At 38.9% G+C, this 17,431-nt stretch overlaps 1 protein-coding gene across 3 annotated transcripts in view; it reads right to left on the bottom strand.

The window, feature by feature from the left end:
* LOC130186261 (WD repeat-containing protein 7) overlaps positions 1 to 17,431 on the bottom strand; it is a 119,659-nt gene that overhangs the window by 61,536 nt on the left and 40,692 nt on the right. For 2 of the 3 annotated variants that reach the window (XM_056403184.1, XM_056403185.1), the window contains exons 20-22: positions 12,364 to 12,501; positions 7,941 to 8,059; positions 6,622 to 6,745 (exon numbers count right to left, since the gene is read on the bottom strand). In XM_056403184.1, the coding sequence (XP_056259159.1) occupies positions 6,622 to 6,745; positions 7,941 to 8,059; positions 12,364 to 12,501 (381 nt within the window). The remainder of the gene's footprint in view (positions 1 to 6,621; positions 6,746 to 7,940; positions 8,060 to 12,363; positions 12,502 to 17,431) is intronic. The other variant, XM_056403186.1, reaches the window with a different exon arrangement.

Here is a 17,431-nt window from a genome sequence, read left to right as displayed (position 1 = left end):
TCCAGGACCTCCTCCTCCTCTCTTCTGGCTGTTGCTCGCTCTCCTCTGTTTAAAACACACACTTCCTTTTTGTTCAGCACAGTCGTTCCCCTCGTCTTTCAATTTCAAATGTTTTCATTTGGCGCTTGTTTCTTTTCTGTATTTGTCTTAGTTTTTTGCAAAGTTAACTTTAAGAACTACTCACATAACAACAGATGGTCATATAAGATGAGACTTTTTAGCAGGTGTGTTATTTATTCTTGAATCATTTCTGAAATATTGTCACTGTTAATTTTCACACTTGTGTCCAGAATCCAGTCTGTTATTTTTCTAAATGTGTTGGGGCAGCAGGAAAACCTCCTACCTGTCCTGTGTCTGCTACCTATGACGTAGCATTAGGACGACATCGAGGGAAATTAAATCTGAAATTGCGAGAATAAAGTTGTAGAATTTTAGGTTCCATGTTGTTTTAGAGGGGAAACATCAGAAGCTTTAAAATGAGGAACGTGGAGCGTCCTGTGAAGTTCTACTTTAGCAGAGGTTTCACTAATAAGGAGAAACTTCATCTTTTGGCCTCATCATCATCATCATCATCGTCATCATCATCGTCATCAGGATATTGACAAGATTGTGAAGACACTGAGTTCATTCTATAGTTAAACAGACAAACAGCAGCTGACACTGACTGTCCTTTTTTTTTTCTCTCGGAATTTTACATTTTTAATTCTTGTAATATTAATTGTAATATATTCAGATTTCTTTTTTTCCTCAGTGTGGCCCTAATACTCTGTCATAGCTACCTCTACCATGCTTCTGTTTGTATTTAATTTCATTACTTATTTCTTATGTATTTTTTGTTCTTTGATAATTAAAAAGGAAAAACAAAGAAGATGGGGAGAAGGGAAAGAGATGGAAAAGACTACAGGAAGGACAGAGGCAGGGAAAAAAAATGAGAAGACAGGAAGGAAAGATGGAAAGGAGGGAGAAAAAAAGGAAGGATGTAAAAAAGAGTAAAAGAAAGAAACAATGAGCAGATTATAGTGATTAGGAGTAGAGCACAGATGAGGGAGGGTGACAATAAGAAACAAGAAGTCAGTGAACAGAGGAGGAAGAGGAGTAGGAAGGAAGGAAGCAGGGGAAAAGAAATATAGAGACAAAGAGCAACAGGATTGGAGAATGAAAAGTATCAACAGTGTGAGAGTGAAGACTGCAAGACGGGAGAGGAGGTGAAGAGGGGAAAGGGGAAATGAGGAAAAATAGAAGTCGGGAAAAAGGGGGGGTGATGGAGGGACAGATGCAAAAAATAAAAAATAAAAAAGTGACGAGGAGAAGATGAGAGGACGACAAGAAAAAGCGGAAAAGAGGAGGACGAAGAGGAGGAACATCTTTAACAGCAGCAGCTCGACGAGTGGAAAAAAACACACCGGATTGGGTGAACGAGATAGGCAATAGACTAAAAACAGAGGAGAGAGAGAGAGAGAGAGAGGGGAAATGGTAACTGCTGTTCAGTGATCAAAGAAACAGCTGCTTCTCACACACAGTTTGACCCTTAAAACTGTGTGTGTTCATGCGTGTGACGGTGAACAATGCTGGGGACTTTGTTTAATCAAGTGTGTGTGAATATGAGAGCGTTAAGTGTGTGTGGAACCCCTCTCCCTCCATCCAGCCCCCCTAGGTCGACTCTTTTCGCTGCCCAGCCTTGTAGCCTCTCTCCTGGGCTTTCATTGCTACACCTCCCCCCTGCCGCTCAGGACGTCTTCCACCTCAAAGATTAAAGCTTCACACTCATGTTTTATTACTGGTTAGTACTGCTGTGCAGCATGTCTGACTAGTTGGCTGCCAGATATAAGTCCATGTCTCCATTCTTGTCTTTACACCACGTCCTGGCTTCACACACAGACATGAATCTGGTAGTAATATTCTCACTCTCACAGAAAGCAAATACAACTATTTCCCAAAATGTTGAACTGCTCCTTTAGAGGGGGTAAAGCAAGTCATTAGACATGGTGTGAGTGGTTTATGTCTCCCTCTGTCTCTCTCTCTCTGAGTGCAGGTTAACAACTCCTGTTTCCTTTGTGTTAAAGCCTTTTAAACACTAACAGGAGAGCTGAAAGGTCAGCCAGGGCTACTGCTGCGTGCGTGCGTGCGTGCGTGCGTGCGTGCGTGCGTGCGTGCGTGCGTGTGTGTGTGTGTGTGTGTTTGTTGTCTGCTCAGCCCCATGCTGCGACAGTGGGACTCTGTCACTGACTCAGTGACATTTCCTAGGCACTAAAAGCTAATGGATAAATACAGGTGTCTTCCTTCAAACACCAACCACTCTGCTGCTGGAGGAGTGTGTGTGTGTGTGTGTGTGTGTGTGTGTGTGAGAGAGAGGGGGGGGGGGCTCAAGAGGACTGCAGAGTGCCTATTTGATGATAGTGTCAACAGTGCGAAATAACTCTACTTATGTTACACTGATCCTCCCACGTGAATGACAACAGAGTCAGAGTGTGAGATGTGTTATATTGTACAGTACAGTTTATAGTATATTATGACCATACATCTATTTTCCACCATCATTTCCTCTCAGCTGTCTGATGCTGGTTTCTATCCCACCATACTGCCTGCTGTACTTGTGCTCCTGTTTCCTTCAACTTCACACTGGGAAGATTGACACAGAGGAATTTCATTCAGGGTCCCTCTGAAAAGCTCTAAGATCTCTTTAAGATGTTTTTTGTAGGACCTGGATCATGGCCATGTCTTCAGGTCACATTGACTTCTACCAAAAACGAAATATCTGGTCTCCTAACCGATTTCTGCAAATGCTGAAATCTTTGAATCAGATGACAAATCTCAGTTTATCAGTGTTACCAAGACAACTGATGACTTTCTGATTCTGATTAATTATTTACAATAATATGTTCACATTTCACACTGTAGGTGCCATGGTGACTTTAAAGGACAGGTTCAAGTCTGTCTTAAAACAACAGGATCCCATATGAACAATGACCAACAGCTTTTATTTACTGAAATCAAGAAAAACACACAGTCCTTTTAAGTTCATCTGAAGCTAAGTTTCAGCAGTCTCATTGGTCAAATCAAGTGGCACAATACGTATTAAGTATATATATATATATATATATATATATAGTCTGCAGTAATAGTCCGCTGTCTGTAACTCCAAAGTTACAACCTTTTTAGTGACTATCCCTCCACTGCAGCTCAATAGGCAAACACAAAGAGAGAATATATATATATATATTATATATATATATATTATATATATATATAATATATATATATATATAGTCTGCAGTAATAGTCCGCTGTCTGTAACTCCAAAGTTACAACCTTTTTAGTGACTATCCCTCCACTGCAGCTCAATAGGCAAACACAAAGAGAGAATATACTACATATATATATATATATATATATATATTATATATATATATATATATATACACTCTATATATATATATATATATACTCTATATATATATAGTCACTAAAAAGGTTGTAACTTTGGAGTTACAGACAGTGGACTATTACTGCGAGCTGAGCAAACTAGCACGTGTCCAACACATCAGCAAGGTTAACATTTTTTACCATGTGATGTCCAAAAACACTTTTACCCAACAGTCTGCAATCAAAGCTCATCCTGCTGGTACCAGTGATATCTGATGCAGCTGGTTCATCATCTGCTGAAAGTTGCTTTGCTGCAGTCCCAAAGCATTTATTTATTTAGCCTCCACCATGAACCACTGCAGTAATGCTTTTTAAGATTAAGGTGTACATTGATGTTCCAGTGTGAGCAAACTTCCACACTGGTTGTGTTTTAATCAGCATTTCTGACGTCACAGGTCTACCATTGTAGAGGAGAAATGCTTTCATGTCATCAAATATCATACAAGCTAAGACTCAAAATCCCATGATTTCCTTGCCTCTGTGCTGGTGGTCAAAGGTCAAAGGTCAAGGTCACAGTGACCTCCCAAAAAGTGGTTTTGGCTTTGTGAACGCGATATCTCGAGAACTCGAGGCAATCCCTTCACATTTGCCACAAGTGTCCAGTGGGACTCAAGGAGGAACACAAAACACTTTTTAGCCATAACTCTTCACACAGCAATTATGAGAAAATTTCACACAAATGTTTAATGTTTTACATGACTCTGGATAAACAGGGATGTAACCCGAAACTCTGAAGTGGAGGAGCCATACTACCGCGAGGAGGTGATTCTAGTTTTTAGTTTAGTTTTTGTTATTGGACTCTTAGTTAAGTGTAATCTTCAAAGGCTGAGGTTAAAACCACACAAATCTCCTGCAGTTTATACGTTATGAACTTATTAACTTCTCCATATGTCTATTAATCAAAATGGTTTGAACAGATAGATGTTTCAGGAGCACTAACTCCACTGATGCCTCCATTCTGATGTGAACTCAGTTAGAAAATAAACTGACAATGCTGGTGCTGATGGAAAAATTTAAATGAAATGCATCATGATGCCATGAGGAGCCTTAGTGGATATTGAATAAAGTAAAACTATTGGTCATTTTTTCATGCTAAATTCATTGTAGACATATTTCATTGACAGACAAACACATTTTTGTCATTCAAAGATCCAAACCTCAGCATGATACTGCTGCTAGTGTTGGTTAGCTTCAGGACAGCAGTAGACCTGCAGGGTTTATGTGATGGTGAGCAGAGTTCAGGACACTTTTGTGATCAAAACAGAAGCTCACAGAACAGAAGAGGATGACACACCCTCTTTCATTGGAGGGAAAAGGGTCAGATTTTGAGTTTAAAATATGTGAAAATGACACATGTGGCATTTAACAACAGAGAGATCCAAGCAGAGGTTCAGGCTCAAAAGACATCTCCAGGGGATTCAACACATTCCCTGACTCTCCTATGATGTTCCAGGATTTCCAGGACCAGCAGGAGTCATCTTACCGTCTGTTTCAGTCCTGCTGTGCAGCACACGGATCAAATTCAATGACCCTTTAACCTCGCTCTATCTCTCTCTCTCTGTTCCCTCCCCCACTCCTCCCTCCTCCCCTGAGGTCACCGGTCCATCACTCCCACCACCTCCCCTGCCTGCGGTACTGCTGTGGTAACACAACACTGACCGGTGCCCGTTTCCATGGCAACTGTTCCCCTGAGAAACCCCCAGTATCCTCAGCAACCACAGGGCGACTCCTGAACACACACACACACACACACACACACACAAACGTGCACGCACGCACACACACACACACAAACGTGCACGCACGCACACACACACACACACACACACACACACACACACACACACACACACACACAACACACACACACACACACACACACACACACACACACACACACACACACACACACAGCATTTTAGAGGGCTGTTTCTAGTAAAAGAAGGTGGAGATTCACCTTTCTTCCCATCAGCAGGTCTAACTATAGACAGACAGAGAGATAGAGAGAGAGACTATAGGGAATATACAGAGCTGGAGACAGAGGGATAGACAGACCAAAAAAAATAAAAATAGGACAGAGAGAGAGAGATATTTCCATTTTGTCCGAGTAGGTCTCGTGTTGTGCTCATTGACAGCTCTTTCTGTACAGTCAAAGAAATAATTGACAGAGCTTTGTAGGCGGGATTAAGAATGGGTACATCATCTTCCTACATAGCATAGCTTGTTAGCTACATTCATGAAAAACCAACTGTAAAAAAAAAAAAAAGCAACAAAAATGGGCACAACTGCAGCAGAGATGGATGCAGGTGTGCAGGTTGTTGTAAATCATCTTAAACCAATTTATATCTTTGATCAACGTGAAAGACGTTTAGCAAACTGCTACTAAAAAAAACGCTAACACAACAAATGATAATGGCAAAACATTAGAAAACTACAATCGCCACCTCGTGGTTGTTTCTTCCACCAACCAGCCAAGTATCAGGAAATATGGTCACAGTCTCTCTTTCCTTAAAGCACTGAATTATGAGCAGAAGTGTTTTTGCAGAACATGATGATGTCACAGTAAAGTTGACCTTTGACCCTTTCGATATAAAATGTCATCACTTAATTTTATCCTTAAATTGTGTCATAATTAGTGAATGATTTTATGAGTTAAGGCCTGAAAACTTGTTTTGTGGGATCAGTGTAACAGAAGTGATGAAATTGCCTCTGGGCATTCCTGATATATTGCGTTCACAATAATGTGAGGTTACCGTGACCTTGAACTGTGACCTTTGTCAACCAAAATCTAATCAGTTCATCCTTGAGTCCAGGTGAATGTTGTTGCCAAATTTGAGGAAATTCCCTCAAGGCGTTACTGAGATATTGCGTTCACCAGGCCAAAACCATGTTTTGTGAGGTCACCATGACCTTGACCTTTGACCACCAAAATTTAATCAGGTCATCCTAGAATCTTAATGAATGTTTGTGCCATTTTTTGAAGAAATTCCATCAAGGCGTTAGTGAGATACTGCGTCCACAAGAATGGGATAGACAGACAACCTGAAAACAATATGGCTTCCGGCTCTGTCTCTCAGCGCAGAGGAAGAAAAAAGCTGCGACATGACAGAGTCGCTGCGCTGTGCTAAGAACCTACAGGATCAACCTCTGGTTTCTTGATTCATTTCTTTGTGATATGAAGCAGAGTGAGGTACTTACGGGAGCTGACGGTGTCCACATACTGAGGGAGGTAGGGAGCCCACATGTCGATGGTGTCCTTGCGTCCTGATTGGCCAATCCTTCTTAACTCAGCCAATAGAAGAGCTTGTGCTGCTTCTCGCACCTAGAACCACACAGAGGGTAAAGTTACGATGGAGCAGAGGGACAGAGGATCTTCAGGTGAGCAGCCAAGCCCTGTTTTTAACTCCACATCATTTTCACTTCACCAGAATGAACAGACATGGTTCACTGTTCGGATTCTTCATTCTTGGCAGAGATGGGGACTCCGGTTAAACTCAAGTTGCACACAGAGTCACTAGAGCCTCGACTTGAGACTCAAAAAGGACTCATGATTTGTGGCTCATGAACAACTTTATTTTATTATGGTCCCGCACAGTAACAGAGTGAGTTCATGACCACAGCCGGTGGTGAGTCCAGTTTTACAGAATAAGCGTTTGGCAGGAGACAACGGGAGTCTAGTCTGAGCTTATTTAGCAGGATCTTGTTGTATAGCTTCGCTTTCTGCTCTTTATTCATCAGAAATTCTAATAAGCTAATTTTCCACAAAGTCTGTGTGATCAGCTCAGATCTACAGAAACTTATCACAGAAAATATCCAATGAAGCTGAATGAAATTACTAACATTTAAATATGTCTGGTGTTGTATTTAAAGCTGTGCTGTCCAGTCTGAACTCCAACCTCACACTCTGTATAGCTTCTAACTTACACAGAGGAAAGTCACAAAAACAACTACAGCTCAATGTGCTGGTTGTTCTATTTAACTTAGTTTTTTCTAGTTGTTGTATGTTTTGGAGCATTAACATTAAGGAAATGTCTGACAAGCTGAGTGTCATCCCCTCATAGATAAAGAATGATAATGCAGTACATGCTTTGAATTCCTGATGTGGCAATGGAGTGTTCTGAGCAGACTGGATGGGATGCAGCAGATGACAGAACGCTCGTTACAAACATGACTTGCAAAAAATAACTTATGAGCATCTCTGATTGTTGGCAAAGCAAGTAAAATATGTAGAAGGTGAATGTTCTGCAGATACATTCAGTATCCACATTTAGCAACTTTGGAAATATGATTATTAAAAATGACGCCTCATTATTTTGATAAAAATAGTTATGCAGACAGCATTACATTTCTTTCAAAACATATTTGCTGCAGCAAATTCAGAGGATATAAGGATATAACTGTATTTTTAGCACTGGCATGGAAGACTGTGTGTGTGTGTGTGTGTGTGTGTGTGTGTGTGTTTGTGTGCACGTGTGTGTGTGTGTGTGTGTGTGTGTGTGTGTGTGTGTGTAAATTACCTCCAGACAGCGGTCCTGCCATCTCCTCGCCAACATCTCCAGCAGAGGTGGTCTAAACTTGTCCAGGCCAAGGAGGTCAGGAAGCATCACACAATGCATGGCTGCCAGCTGACTCCAACCTGCGCACACACACACATACACACACACAACCACACAGTCAGAAAAACTACAGGGAGGGTCGGTGAATAAATCTCTATATAAAAATCCTCTCACGTGCTCATATACCAACCTCACTGCTGTCACAGAGAAGCACTTTTTTTTCTTTTATGTTAGACCATTCATAGACCTTTAGCAGTACTTTTTTTTTTTGCTATTTTTTGTGTACGAGTGAACATTTTGTTCTGATGGTGGCACTAGAGGAAAGGTCAAGGGCCACTGTTGAGGATTAATCCTCTGGGGACCAAGAGTATCGACACAGTGTCACTGGAAATCTTATCAGTAGTTTTTAAAATATGTTGCCAATGGACCAAAGAAATAAACCACATGATGTCATAATCCTGGTGGAAAGTGAAGTAACGCTAACAAAAGCTGACTGATCACACTTATGTGTCACTTCTCATCTGATGATAAAACTGCACTTCAACAGGCTGCAGATCAGTGAGACTGATTCATCTTTTCCAGTCACTCCCTGAAAGAAAGTAAATATGTGCATTTCCCCAAGTATTGAACTATTTAAGAATATTTACATAGTTATTTTTGTCTGCATGTCTTAAATAAGTTCCCCCGTGTTTCTTCATATGACAGCAGTGAGTCACTCACATCCTTAAACATACACACTGATCTTGTACAGTCCTCATAGAAAAATCACGCTAACAACAATTACACACAGGATGGGAATATCATTGACACTATTACTTACAGTCTTGGTTAGAGCAAAGTTGTTATTTCTGCTAACCAGAGCCTGGGTATGTCTGATGGTGTTCAACAGGTAAACGACAGATATACAGCACTGTCAGGTGGACTGACATAACGATACCTTGGCATGATGAATTTAAGTGTGTTTTATTTCATTCAGCAGCATTGCACTGTGTGGGAGGAGTCTACTTGAGAACAGACGAAAACCTTGTGGGTTTTCAGAACAAATGACAACAAGTAGATCACTTTTTTTCTCAGTTGTATTATCGTGAGTGACAATGAAAACTAACATTCAAAATGTCTTGGTATCGCTTTCAAAGGGCTCAAATCTGGCTGTATCAGTCTGAGCCAAAAACAATGGCATATATTTATACTTTACACCAAACACCAGAGAAATATACACCAGCTTTTACACGTCTGTGACAAAAATGGACTGAAATGTTCATTTGCTGATACTCGACATAAACCAAGCACCTTATTCACATATATTTGTTCAATATATGGCTTCCAGAGAAGATGCATGTATGTGAAATGTACTTGTGTGATGGACACTGAATGGCTTTTAAGCGGGAAAGAAATTCCATACAAATTTCTTTGCCAGAGGCACCATGTAAACTTACCTCTGCCATTGAAATATACAGAAAAAACCCAAACTGTTAAGCGTATAACAAACATACTGCATTCAGGAATACTGTATGTAGAGGTTGACAGATTAATTCAGATGAATTTCAAAAAGAAAATATACATTTTTTGTCAAATATTTGACATCTGTCATATACCATAATAACCAAATTGTCTCAGTATTGTCGATCCAACAAGAATAATCAGTCAACCTCTAGTTACAAACTTTGCATCACTGTCTTGCAGAAACCTCAAATCTTATTATCTCCTCAAAAAATATTTGAATCATTTCACTAAATAAGTCTCTTAAATGCAATTTATAACTGCTACCTTCCAACACGCCTTCAAATACTTATTAAACCCTGAACACTTCTTCTCTGTTCAGGCTGTTTCCTAAATTTCTACTTGGAACAGTAATAGCAAATAAATTCATGCTGGTCAAGAATAGAAGTCCAGCCAGCCCAACTGTTGACACAGGAAGCTCCTCTGTCATCATTTCTCTTGAGCTACTAAAAGATGGGTCATGATGCCAACATGATATGGCAGACCCTGCTTTACCTTTACCTTACCAGACTTTACAAGCTGCAGCTGGAAGAATGTTGAGATTAAGTTGATGTTACACAGAATATCCTTAGGAACAATTCTGGCACTCTGCTTTCATCACCATACCTGAAAGTTGGGTGCTTGACTCCCTGGGTTATACAAGTAGTATACTATGCTTTACTGTATACCACTTAAGGATTAATGTTACTTTAGAAATGATGCTTTTAGTTATGTCATCAAAGACTGTGGTTAATAATGACCACTGTATATGTGTATATATGTATGTATGTATGCGTCTATAGCTTCAACCACTATTACTGCTAACTACAATTACTACTGTTGCTGCCAACAACCACTCTTGCTTCTGCTTACACTGCTGCTGGTGCTAACTGCTACTATAGCTGCTCAGCTACTACTACTACTTCTATAGCTGCTGCTCAGCTGCTACTACAACTACTACTAATACTAGCACTACTCCTGCTTAGTTACTACTGCTGTTGCTAATAACTATGAAGTACTGTTGTTGCTAACAGCTGTTGCTGCTACTACTAATTATTTATTTTAATTTTACTAGTAATTATCTATTTGACCTATAAATTAAAACATATGAGTCCCACTGAAAACAAAACATAACCCAGGTAGTACCAACAAAACTAAGCTAAAAGTGGGTTAAGAACAGCTGTTGTTAAACACGATTTTCAATCAGTTACCATTTTTTGTATTGTCTTAAAAATATCAGACTTGTCTCTTGTATTACAACAATAATAAAAACAATTATTGGGTTTCTGCAGGGCAGTCTTTTGGGAACATAGCACATAACCTTTGCTATTTGGTCCTACAGAATGCTAAAGGTAAGTTTTATTCTAAAATATTCCTACATGTACTGGGAAGGAATGAGCGTCTGTGTGCATGCTTGCTGTTTTCTGCTATAAAACTGAATAAAAATTATCCTGACCTTCTCTGTTTTTAGATTATCAACTTTGAAAGGCACTTGATCTATACAAACCACAAATGTGGAATTGTTTAAATAATTTGAGAGTACATTCATTGTATGGGTAGGTGGGGCTGCAAGCCTCCGTGGTACAAGCCAACATCCTGTTAAAAAAAACAAACAGAAGAACAAACAAAAAACATTTGCTGTCTATAAAAAAAGAAAGAAAAACAGCATAAAGCTCTGAGTGGGATACCAGAAATACTCCAACTATAACCTATGATGATGTACAGTGAAGTTAATTTACAATCAAATTTAAAATGATTAACAGAAAAAAAATTTGGGGGGGGATTTGATCTGTTTAAATTGTTTTTGTAATGACACACTCCCCACTCCATCAGGTGGAAATAGCAAGCATGCAAACAGTGAGCTTAGAGACACTGAAACATCAGGACACATGGACATTCAGACAGACAGGTAGACAGAAAGACAGACAGAAAAACATGGCAGGACTGCACAATACAGCACTGAAAAAAGACAAAAGACCAGGGCATAACAACTGTGGTCAATGCACTCTCAACTGCATCAGTTCCAAACGTTAGTCCGCTTATTTGCAGATGACAAAACTGTTTGTCTCTCCAAATTTTGCTGCACTGTTATACAATTGCACCTGAAATGACATCTTGAAGTCAATAGATCAAGAGGGAGGATTGTTGGGTGTTTTCTTTAGCTCGTTCCACTGGTTTCGTACAAGACTATGTTATGAATAATTTGTATTCTTTCAATTTTTCCATAGTTTAAAAAATAAAAAAAAGTTGTATATATCAGGGATTAAGAAAAATTGCTACCTCTTGCAAATGTTTGATTTCCTATAACCAAGTCAGATAGAGTCTACATTACAAACACTTGACCAGTTCCCATAGAAAGTGTTCTGCAGCATTTACATGCAACTACACATTTTTTCAACTGAGTGGATTGAAAGTGGACTGAACTCAGCTACGAAAGACAGACAGGTAAACAGATAGACAGCGCTGTAGACCAAAACAAGGACAAAGACACTGCAAGAAACTGGAGCTAGACACCTGAGGTGAAAACCTAACATTGGCTGCAGAGAAAAACAAGACTGATGCAAGAGAAGACAGATGTGGTGACGAGACCCAAGGAGAGAAACATGAAAAAAAACATGGGAAGATGAATAACTGATGGTATGAAGAGAGGAGAGGTGAAGAATTGTGATGAAATAAAAAGAGAGAGAGAGAAGTCTAGAGAACAAAGAAAAACAGAAATAGGAATAGGACTATGAAAAATTTAAATATACTGGAAGGGGAGAAGAAACAAATGGAAAGGCAGAAGGAAGAGCGGTAGGAAAGAGGATCTAGGAAGCAGAAGATCTCCAAAGACAAAGATAAGTGACTGAAAAAGAGTATGGCTGCAAGACGTTCCCTAAGCGGTACCCGTCAGTTCAGTCTGTACCTTCGTTGACTGAGGGGATGTTATGAGAAGCAGGGCCGGGGCTGGGGGAACCAGGGGCCCCCTGGGGAAGGCCCACAGGGACCCCTGGAGCCCCAGCAGTAGTAGCAGTGCTGGTGTTGGCTGCGGCAGCTACAGCAGCTTGTAAAGGAAGAGAAGGAGAGAAATAGTCAAGAAGAAAAGAACAGGTTAGGAAGATCTAAATATAAACAATACCAAACAGAGAAAAGAGACAAGCAGTCAGGCATCAGGGAAGAAGAAAATATATTCACAACAAAGAACACATTCACAAAAAAAAAAAAAAAGAACGAAAATCATACGGAAAGAATTTTAAGGTTAAAGAATGAATGCATACAATTTGTCGAGGTAAATGCCATTTACAGTATGTTGGGTTTACATTGAACCTGAAAAGCCCTACTCGGATACATTTAAACTGTCTTTGTGAAAAAGAATAAAAATCTATAGAAAAACAAGCCCTGGACTCAAACTAAGACAACAACTGATGATTCTGCAAATCACTGGATTGTTTTAAAATTCTTTCAGTATCTGCACATGGAAACTATGGTGAGGCTAAAGTTTGGGGGAAACAGTCATTACGGCAAATACACCATGCTTGAGATATAGGTAAGATTATGGTTAAAATATACACATAGTAACTGCAGTTCTATGATGGGATATGACCTGCCGTTTCCCATATGAAAGTCAGGCATGCTACATACCATCCACTACCCTGACCTCCACACCTCTGTGTGTAAAGGACACATATTTCATGAGGTGAATCATCCATGATGAACATAATACTTTCTCTTTCAGACACATGGCAGCAGCACCTGGTGGAAAGACGGGTTTCTGATAGTCCAAATCAAAGGATAACAGTAAAAGGATGTATGGTAATGCATGTCGTCCTGTAACGTTTGCAATTAGCTATGTCAGATTTCCTGGCAAAGCAAACACAGCTGAGAATTTTACAGTTAGACTTTCCACAAAATACATGAAGTATAAGGTTACCATGTTATTCTAAAAATTAAAACTACACATCTATTTGCTATTTAATAAAGAACAAGCAATTTTATTTTGTAAATAATACTGTAAACATATAGCAATAGGAGTAAGCAGTAGCTGGTAACATTACCAAGATTCCTCATAAAGAAAGGAATGTTGGCACAGAACTAGTGTATTAGTACCAACATTTGTACTGTATTCTTATGTAGTTATGTAGCAAACAATGTCAAAGATACTCTATGTTAGTGATACAAATTCTTATATTTGTACCAAGGATTCAGATTCACACACTCTGATGTGTTAATGTGGAACAATCCAGTTAGTAAACCTTTGATTTGGACTTTCTTTAACTGTGCTAAGCTCATAACCTAATCCAAATCTGAACTATTGAATACGTCATCTACAAACTGGTTCAGTCTTGAAGGTAAATATCCTCTGGACAGACTCAATCTCAAACCCCACAGAGGGAACACCAAAAAGGAAATATACAAAAGAAGAAAGCTGAAAATGTAAGCAGAAAAATTATATTGTAAGAAAAACTGAAAAGAAAAGAGGACAAGTAAGGAAAAACAAACCCGGAAATAACAACTGACTTGCTATGCCGAGAAATGCATAGTTACAAAAAGAGAAGACCATAAAGGTCACATGAATGTCAGAATAAAACACCAGTGTAACAAAGATGACACTATTTCCCAGCAACCGCTTGGTAAAGAGGTTGAAAAGATTAGCTGTTAGTTTGGAGACGAAAGACAAAACAAGCCAAAGCTGACAAAAATCCCGGACCACGACACAAAGGTTTCAGACTGTGGGGCTAGCTTTGTATTACCATGAAAAAGAGCAGAAATGTAAAAATTATCAATGAATTCATAAACAACATCAAATGATTAAGTGTGATGTTACAGATTTGAAACATCATACTTCTCATTATACACTAATTCATACACTTCTCATTAACAGTATTTGACACTGAAAGACAGAAAGCCCAGGTTTTCTCACAAATGTAAAACGTGAGATACATATCTAATTACACTTTAGAATTTTTTTTAACAAAAATAGACAGTACACATCCTTTACTGTTCACACAGAACCAGCAAAGCAGCAAAATGCAACAGGTACCATTTAAAAACATTGTCAATAAAAGCTAACACAGAGAAAACATGTAGCACAAAGACAACAGAGAAAACAGTTAAAGCAACATTATATCAGTTGAGGTAAAGAAAGAAAGAAAAGAGAGAGAGGAATAGTGGAAGAAAGATGTGCACATATATAAAGGAGGAATTGAATGAAACACTCAAGAGAGAGCAGTGTTTGTGTGAACAGGCAGCAGGCGGAAGCCATGCAGTGAATGACAGTGTGAAGATGGCAAGAGAGACAGGAATAGAAAGAGGAGAGAAACAGAGAAGAGGTGAGTTTTCTAGCACCGTTGCGGAAAAACTTATAAAGTAAGTTATTAAGTAAGTAAAGTCTTATATGAATATTTGCTGTATGAGGAGGTTAGATATATTTTCATCATCATATATTATACATCATCTACTTCAGCTAGTGGGCCAGTGGCTGAGCCTTGCAGGATGGTGTGCCCTCTGGATGTTGGTGGTAATATCATAAAATCATCTTATATGTAGATGATACTTCAGTATTCATCCAACCTAACTCAGTGCCCACTCAAGAATGTAAATATAATGTACTCATGTTAGTGTAGGTCTCATAGTTAAATAAGCCATAAAAGATCCTCATTAGTTCTGCTTTAATTAATGCAAAATTTAGGGAGCTTTAAAAGGTCATTAGTATAATGACTAATCATAATGATTAGTATAAAGTCATTAGAATAATGACTGAAAATCTAAGATCCTAATCCAATGTCCGAAAGTCTGTCCAAAACATAAGAGAACACCCCTTATTTCCTTTTTACTGCTTTTGGTCTGTAAACAATTCTTCACTAAACTTTTATAAATATTGTCTTGGCCATGTGTCTGAGCATGCTGTTGTTGACCCAGGAAAGTTTAGTCCCAGGTCCAGGGTGGAGCTCAACACTTTTAACCGTGGGGAAAAAAAGCAGCAGTACACCTGAAACAAATAATTAAATTATGTGAAATCTGTTCAAATGTAATTCAGTTGGTTGAAATCTGCAACCTCACCGTTCAATGTCACTAAATCCTACACACTGGTCCTTAAAGTAAAATGTACTCATCTTGTTAAAGGAGTGACTATTTACTATGTCTTAAAGTCTGCAGCTATTTTTAAGCCATCTCTACTACATTTATTATTGAAGGAAATCAAACTTGTCTTCATCAAAGATGAAAGTCATTTTTAAATGTCATTTTTAAGGTTGTACTGCATGCAATTTAGTCTTAGCAGCAGTGTTGTCAGATGGTCTGCAATTTGCTGTAGACATGAGAAAAAGGTAACATCATAAAACAATGCAATATGAAGATGATACTGTAACAGTCAAGGAATCAGTTACTGGTACATTAAAATATAAAACTAACTTAAAGCCTCAAAATTCAAATCATGTTTACACCTATGCAGATAAATGTTATTATTCAGAATGAATGCCATGTCAGATATAGTTTAGTTTAATGATGACAACAACAAAAGCAAAATTATGCCTTATGCCTAACATAGTATGGTCACTATAGCACTTTGTCTTTTACTCTGTCTTTTTTAGTGTTTTAGTAGATCTGATTACACAATCCAGCTGGTGCCGACACATTTCTGTGTTCTCGTCAAGAATTCTACATTGCCATAAAAATTCTGTGCCATTCTGTGTCCTAACACTGTTTCTCATTTGGTCAATAAAAAATAAATAATAGTGTCCAACACACTTTCTGGGGCATTTTAAAATTGATAGTTTTTGTCAAAATCCTAAAGATAATTTGTTTATTTTCACATAAGACAAAGAAAAATTTGAGTATTTAAAAAAGAGTATTTAAATATAATTCGGGGTTAATTACAACTCATGTCCTATTTTCATTGTTTGGTCCATCATTTGTCAACAATTAATTTGGTGAGGACATTGTGATTATATGAGAAGTGTCCTGGAAAAACATTTTTTATTGGTGATAATAGTTGGCAATGTGTGGACAATGGGCCAAAACAGAGAAAAATAAGCACGCTTTTTGAAAACTTCCAGCAATCATGACATGAAATAATAATCAAGATATATTTAGGTGTTTTAAATTATGTGCAAATGCCATACTCTCACTGTACACCTCTGTCTCTAAAGGCGGCAGTATATTAGAGGGGCCTCTTTATTTATTTCCATGTGAAAAGAGATGGTGAGCAGGGTTAACAGCACTCTCCTTCACAGACCCTGTCACACACACACGCCAGGTTGAAGGAGCTGGCTGGGCAGAGGTCACGGCCGAGAGTTCCCTCTGAATGGTGGTGAATAGGCGTGTGGCATGAATAAGTCCACACGCTTGTCACGCTTGGCCTCCATTAAGGCGTGACAATAGCACTGAAACCCCGCCTCCACCTAACACCCGAGGGTGCCACCCATGGCACATGTATGTGTGTGTGTACCCACACAGACTTGATTTTTGGTGTGTGTGTTTGTAGGTATTGAGCTTGTCTTGCGTGTGGTAGGTAGTGTGTGTGTGTGTGTGTGTGTGTGTGTGTGTGTGTGTGTGTGTGTGTGTGTGTGCGTGTGTGTGTGTGGTAGGCAGATGGTGACGGCTGGTTAAAAATGTCCCCTACAGTGACCCAGAGCAGGTTTCTATCTGCAATCAAAGACAAAACGTATTTTTTCACCTTTACTGAGTGAAATTCTTTTTCTGTCTATTACTTTTTTCTTTCTCCGTCTCTTGAGTTTCTTCCAGTTCTTTCTTGTTCTCACTCTGCTGTTTTTCCTTCCATCTTATTTCCATCTTTCTTTCCATCAAATTTTAACTAAAACATACAGACTACTGCAGCAATTACAACTTTTAATTTCTTAGTACTTGCAGTTTGCAACTGACTAACTGTATATCTTAGAAAAACAAACAGCTTGATCATAGTTCCCTTTGCAGCACATATGAGTTGCTTCACAAGACATACTTTTAATAAGTCCTCATTTCAATGTCATACTATA

This window comes from Seriola aureovittata, chromosome 18, assembly GCF_021018895.1.
Source record: "Seriola aureovittata isolate HTS-2021-v1 ecotype China chromosome 18, ASM2101889v1, whole genome shotgun sequence".
In the NCBI taxonomy this organism is placed as follows: Eukaryota; Metazoa; Chordata; class Actinopteri; order Carangiformes; family Carangidae; genus Seriola; species Seriola aureovittata.
This window is presented reverse-complemented; position numbering and strand designations above follow the sequence as displayed.